The following is a 6945-nucleotide window of genomic DNA, read 5'->3' as shown; positions in this document are numbered from 1 at the left end:
TCCGGAGGTGCATTAGATGTACCTGAATTATCATTTTCAATCCCATCTTTTTGTTAAATAAAATTTTTAGCAATGCAAGGAAGTGTCATGTTAGTGAAAGCAAATGTATTGTACTTTGTCTTATGAGAGACAAAAATAATCACCCTTCCTGTACATAATATATTTATGCCTTACTGATTTCAGTCATATTAAGTATAAAAACTAGATGGATAAACTTTAAATCTTTCCAGCTATCCATTTCCTGCTACAAAGGTAAATACATGCAATTATATTTTAAATGTTTAAAACTCATTCATCCCACTTAGTTTAAATGCTTTGGCTTTGACGTTCTTAAGTTCTCCGACGTTAGTTTATTCATGTAAGTTTTTTATATATATATAAAGAGAAAAAGAAACTCTTTTTTTTTAAATTATCTCGATATAGCCCTTGTATAATCACTTTCTAATGTAAGCTTTTCAAAAAAAAATCAGTTGTTTTTCAATTATCTCATTATGATCCATGTTTGACTAAATGAATATATTTTAAAAATCGAGATTATTGTCTTCATTTATCTTTTTTTTTTCTAACAGATAGAGTAAATTGTACCTGAAAAGATTTCATTTAGAGGTATGTATTCTCTTAAAAATAATAATGCAGAAAAAGAATTGCCATCACTGTTTTATTATCTAATGCATATACTAATTTTATCCAATCTGCTTGTAGAAAATCGGAATATTCAAACGCCATGTTTGGACTTCTTTGCTTTTTTGTTTTACTTGCAACACGTTTCAAAGTAGAATCTCTTGAATGTTCGTCAGACAAAAGATGTAGATGTCAAAACTACCAAGGAAACGTATGGGCAAATTGTGAAAACCTTCACCTTACAACAGCACCATCTTTCAATGATGACGTCACAAGAATAAATCTAGCAAAAAACAGAATTTCGAATTTCCCAGAAAGCCTTCCCAGGGGAATACTATATTTAGACGTCTCGAAGAACAAACTGCAAAAAATTGATGTAACGTCATTGAGCAAATATAAAGACTTGAGAAATTTAAGTGTTTCTAACAATAAACTTAGGACTGTTGAGCTTGGTACTTTTGAGAACTCCTCAAAACTGCTACATCTTGATATTTCAGGTAATCAGGAATTAACTATAGAAGTTCTTGTAAATGTATCGAGAGATTTGCAATATTCTTCTTTAATCCGAGTTTTACATTTTGAAAAATTACAATGTACATATGGAGTCAGCTTCAATCTCATGAAATATCACACTGCTTTTCTTAGGCATACAAAGCTGGAGGAACTGAACTTAGCGTCAAATCGCATCAACAGTCTAGAAACAGGGGTTCTAACAGAATTACCAAAGTCCCTCAAACGTCTGAATTTGGCTAATAATATTCTGAGTTTTGGATTTTATTTGGCGGAGTTTGGCGATTTGCCCAATATAGTCAGTCTAAATGTAAGCTTTCAAGCTTCTTTCCGTCAGTTGCTTACCAAAGAATTTTTGATAAAATGTAACGATACCCGAGCAGTCGGCACTAGATTCAAAGAACATCCCAATATCTGGAGGAGGAACTCTAAATTGTCATCATCCTTGAAAGGAAATGTTAATATAAGTATATACCTGCCACGAAATCTGAAAACGCTTTATTTTCACGACAATTTGTACAAGTTTACACTACAGGATTATGTTTTCAAGTATGTCCATAAACAAATGTTGACACATATCTATATGCAAAACAATATCATCTACGAATTAAATGGCCCTATTGTAGGAGTTGGCAGTGTTGAACATATAGATTTCTCCAATAATTTTTGCGGCCACATCTCATCAAATTTCTTTCAATATTTTAGAAATTTATCTTACCTCAATCTGTCCCATAATGCATTAGGCGAAACTTTAGAAAGGGATAAAAATGGAGATATTTTTCAATATCTTCGTATGTTGACCAGTTTGGACTTAAAGCGGAACAGAGTTGTTTCCCTTCCGAATAAAATATTCCGCAATCTGAATAAATTGGAAAATCTTGATGTCAGTTATAATTCTTTGAATGAGTTTTCGATACCTATAAATCATATGACAAATCTCTTAAATTTGGACCTCTCAAATAACCAGTTACCGTCTTTAGATGAGGAAACGAGAAACGCACTAGATTCGATATCACAAGACAAAGAAATCTCAGTGAATTTAAAGGGAAACAGATTAAGATGCGATTGTGAAAACTTAGATTTTATAAAATGGATGCACACTTCTAGAAAGGTGAAATTTTTACATTTCCATAGTTATTCGTGTATTTTCTCAAATTCATCAAAGATTCATTTTTCTGACATTGAAAATTTACTACAGACTTTGGAGAAACAGTGTTTTTCTTATATTCTTCTTATCGTGGTTATGACGTCATTAATAATCGTCGCCTTAACAACCGCTCTCAGTCGCATTCTCTATAGATACAGGTGGAAATTGAGATATATGTACTATGTCGCTAGAGAAAAGTACAAAGATAACGAATTATATAGCCACAACACTCATGGAAAACAATATCATTTTGATGCATTCATGTCTTATGCTGACAGTGACAGACAATTTGTTATTTCCCTTGTGAAATTTCTGGAAGATAAAAGCAACTTAAGGCTGTGTATACATCATCGTGATTTCATCCCAGGGACAGGTATTGAAGATAACATTACAAATGCCATTCATAACAGCAGACAAACTGTTTGTATTATGACGTCACATTTTTTAGAATCATACTGGTGTATGTTTGAACTGAATATGGCTCGAATGGAATCTATTTATTCGCGAAATGGTGAAAATGTTCTTTTTCTCGTGGCTTTAGAGGAAAATGTCATGAAAAAACTGCCGTTTTCTCTGATGGATCTGATAGAATCAAAATCGTATGTAGAATTTCCGGAGGGAGGAGACGAAGAGGAAGTATCAGCTTTCAGATCGAACTTAAAGAGACACTTAAATCGTGTGACAATGTCTTCAGACACTTAAAGGGTACTGCTTATAAAAATTGGGGAAAAAAGTCCAAACGACAAGAATGGAAATAGAAGTAGAATAAATTTTACCGATTTTCTTATTTATTTGAGTCACATTCATGCATTCTTTAAATGATATAATCCTAAAGACCACGTGGAGGGGAAATTTGCCGAGACACTCTCAGACAAGTTACTTGTAGAATATTTAAACTATATATTGGCTAAAATTCAATGAATGAAACAGGCAGTTTCCACAAAGACTACATGATGAAATTCAATTACAATTGCATTTTATTTTCATTACTGATCTCGACGTTAATATTTAAGATAAATTCGAAATTCCCAATAATATTCAATTCTAAATCATATTCCCATATTTACATTCACTGAATATCACTGAATGAAAACCACGGTCCTTATTCAGAACTTAAACGCTGCTTAACAGGCCACCTGTACGGATTTCTTGAGCGGTGGCTCTTCCATCAATAAGCCATACAATGACGTATGAACAATATTCAATGTTTTTAATCCTAATTTATATGACTATTTATATAGACAGATAACGCAGGTTATGTATTATTCCCTCAACAGCTGCAAAATTAATATCCAAATTACATGTGACAACCAAAGAGAGCATTTAATACACGTAGTTTAAGTAATGGCTGGAAATTCTACCGCCCTACGATGTTAATGTACAAGAAATGACGTTCCATTTGCAATTCTTCTATCAAAACGCCGTACTTTATCAAACTCTACTTTTCCAAAAATATAATCATATCAAAAAAAAAAAAAAAAAAAAAGAAGAAGAAGAAGAAGAAGAAGAAGATAAACGGCCAAGAAAGAGCTTAGGGCATTCGGTAGTATTAATAGAAACTATCTTTTCAAAAAGCTCAAAACATTAGGGATCAACGAGAAATTGTTTAACAGTATATGGTCTCTGTATAAGAATGTTAGGTGAATGTTGTGTGACATACGAAAACAATTTTAGTGACTTTTTTAGAGTAGAACAAAGAGTCCTTCAGGGAGAGGCACTGTCTCCTCTACTTTTTTCTTTATATTTAAATGATTTTGAGAATGCTTTCATCATGTCTAATTGTCAAGATATTAATCTCCAAGAAGTGTCATTGTTTTTAATGTTATATGCAGATGACATGGTATTATTTTTTTTATTCTCCTGAGGGTTTACAAAAAATGCTTGATGTGCTTTACTCATATTGTAATGATTGGAAATTATCTGTAAATGTAAGTAAAATTAAAATAGAAGTATTTAGGAAATCTGGTCGATTATAATTTTAAGTGGTAATATAACGACGAGGAAGTTAAAACTGTCAATCAGTTTACTTATCTTGGTCTCACTCTGACATACACAGGTAATTCTTATTCTCAGGTAAAATTGGCCACTCAAGGGAGGAAATGTATGTTAAACTTTTGAAGTCAATGAAAAATGTGCATTTTAATTATCTTTGTTTGATACTTATGTAAGTAGTATATTGAATTATGCAAGTGAAATATGGGGATTCCACAATGATAATGCTATAAAGAAAATACATTTAGAATATCTCGAAATTATGAATAAAATGAGAGAAAAAAATACCTCTTCGTTGATGATCTTGATAATGAACTTGGTCGCTTACCTCTTTTAATTCGAAGGAAAATCCGTATTATAAAATTTTGGTTAAAATTATTGGAGTCAGAAAATTGTTATTTGAAAAGTATTTACCAAGATATGCTTGAAGGAATTGTGACAAGTCCTTGTACAAAGTATAATTGGTTACTTAATGTAAAATATTTACTATTTTCATTAGGGTTTGGAGAAGCTTGGTCATGTTGGTATTGTCAAAATATTACAAACAAAAATATCTTTTTAAACAATTTTCAAGAGAGATTAATTGACTGTTTTCAAGAAGAATGTGAGGCTTTTTTTCTTCGTCACCAAAGTGTTCTGTGTATAGCTTTCTAACAAATAAGCTGTGTATGCAATCCTACTTAATGAGACCAATTCTAACAAGTATATCCAACTGATTGCAAAATATAGATTAAGTGCACATTTATTAATGATTGAGAAAGGCAGATTTACTCATATTCCTAGAGAGAATAGATAATGAATTTTCTGTCAATTAGAGGTTGAAGATGAGTACCATTTTATTATGAAATGTTCACTTTATCATGAGTGCAGGAAATTGTATATATAAAAAAGTATTTTTGGTATAAACCTAGTATGTATAAACTTCTACAATTATTATCAACTGAAAATGTGAGTGAACTAAGTAATATAGGCAAATTCCTCCAGAAAGCAGAAGCACTTAGAGATTCAAATCTGTAAACTAAGGATTTTTTTTTTGGTTGGATATATTGTACACAAATAATTCTATGTGTATGTAAATATTTTATGTATGTACATCTTGTATTTTGTAATTGCCTAATGAGTATGTAATCTGATAAGCCATGCATATGGCTTAAGGAATAAATAAATAAAAAAAAACTTACACTAACTATAAGCGAAAAGCTCTCTTTATTGAGAAGGAGTTTAATGTTTAATATTGATGGCTCTTAGATCTTTTAAATTGTTCTGAAGTGTAGTTAGTTGGGTATGCAAGGTCATTATCGACAGAGGCCTGTTTTACAATTTATCCCACGTTGCCCTCTGTCGTTAATGACCAGGCATACCCAACAAAATAGACGGTGATTTCTTAACACTACCTCTCAATTATGTTGCTGCACAATACAGCTAAATTTTCTCCTTCAAGTTGTTACTGACATGAGGAGAAAATGCTTGCTAGAACATTTACTAGGTCCTGCTATGTATCTATATATGAAAAGGTTTTAGGAAGCTTTGGAATAATTCAAATTTAGTATATTTTGGGAACATTGAAAATTTTGAAAACTTATCAACGGATTAAAAAAAAATCTTTTAATTAAAAAGAGAAGTATGAGTAATAACAAAAACAAAAAAAAAAAAAAAAAAAAAAAAAAAAAAAAAAAAAAGATTACCACTTCTAAAATAGAAGATCCTGGATCTGAAATACAACTGTAATTATCATATGACATTACATGTATAAAGATTTTTTACATGCCTGGTCAGCTGTAGTTTGTACAGGTTCCAGCTGACAAGATCAAGTAACCTATCAATTCTTTTCTCTCTTCTGAATTTCTGAAGACAGAAGGATGGATGGAACGCATTTTGTCATCTGATTCTATGGTATTTTTCTGCGGTTAGAGTGATCTGCCCTGAGATCTCAATTCCAATAAATTGAAATTTACAGTGTATTATACTCAATTTGTAATCAATTAAGTATTCATAACATTTTAAAAAGGCCAAGATAAATTAATTGAACACTTTATTTGCATGTATTTTCCCCCACAGAAGTAAACAACAGTGATTCTGTTCATTGTTCAACACTTTTTACTGGAGTATAGAGGGTCCTTAAGGACTGTTTTTAAGTTTTGTGTGAGATATTGGTGTGTCATGTAGGCATATTTCATGAAGCACAAACGCAAATAATGAAGAAGCGTCATGATTGACCAAGCTCTGATTACTAGTATACTCGCCACTAAAAGAAACTACTAAAGTGTAAGGTTAAATGTTTGACATCATTTGTGATCATTTATAGCATATCCCCCAGAAAAGACCAAAATTACAATCTAACTAATTTTTTTACAAGTATGGACGCATGCTGTTACATTAATATTAAAAACTTTGTTTAACTTCAATATTTTGCTAACCTGATACTTTTCTTTATGTAAAAAATATCGTCTTCTTGCAAATTCAAATGTTTATCAAATTGAAAGGAAAATTAACAGCTGATTTCAAACCAGCATCCAAAGTATACAAATTACTGGGGACAAACTCCAATCCGGACATTTTTTTCTCTTGTATCCTGGTTCGCCAGTAAAAATCCTCTTAATACTTCCATGATCTACCTTTCTCTGAGTTCATTAACTAAATGAATACTTTCCTTTTCCAGGAAGGATTATCAGACC

General features: G+C 31.4%; 1 protein-coding gene across 1 annotated transcript; it reads left to right on the top strand.

The window, feature by feature from the left end:
• The first annotated feature begins 568 nt into the window (after nt 1–568).
• LOC133174466 (toll-like receptor 4) lies at nt 569–3709 on the top strand. The gene is made up of 2 exons (XM_061309588.1): nt 569–606; nt 703–3709. Exon 2 carries the CDS (start codon nt 725–727, stop codon nt 2978–2980), a length of 2256 nt encoding a protein of 751 aa, XP_061165572.1. The 5' UTR covers nt 569–606; nt 703–724; the 3' UTR covers nt 2981–3709.
• The last annotated feature ends 3236 nt before the right edge of the window (nt 3710–6945 follow it).

This window comes from Saccostrea echinata, unplaced genomic scaffold, assembly GCF_033153115.1.
Source record: "Saccostrea echinata isolate AGI-Se365-2 ecotype Australia unplaced genomic scaffold, CSIRO_AGI_Sech_v1 ptg000058l, whole genome shotgun sequence".
Classification (NCBI taxonomy): domain Eukaryota; kingdom Metazoa; phylum Mollusca; class Bivalvia; order Ostreida; family Ostreidae; genus Saccostrea; species Saccostrea echinata.
This window is presented reverse-complemented; position numbering and strand designations above follow the sequence as displayed.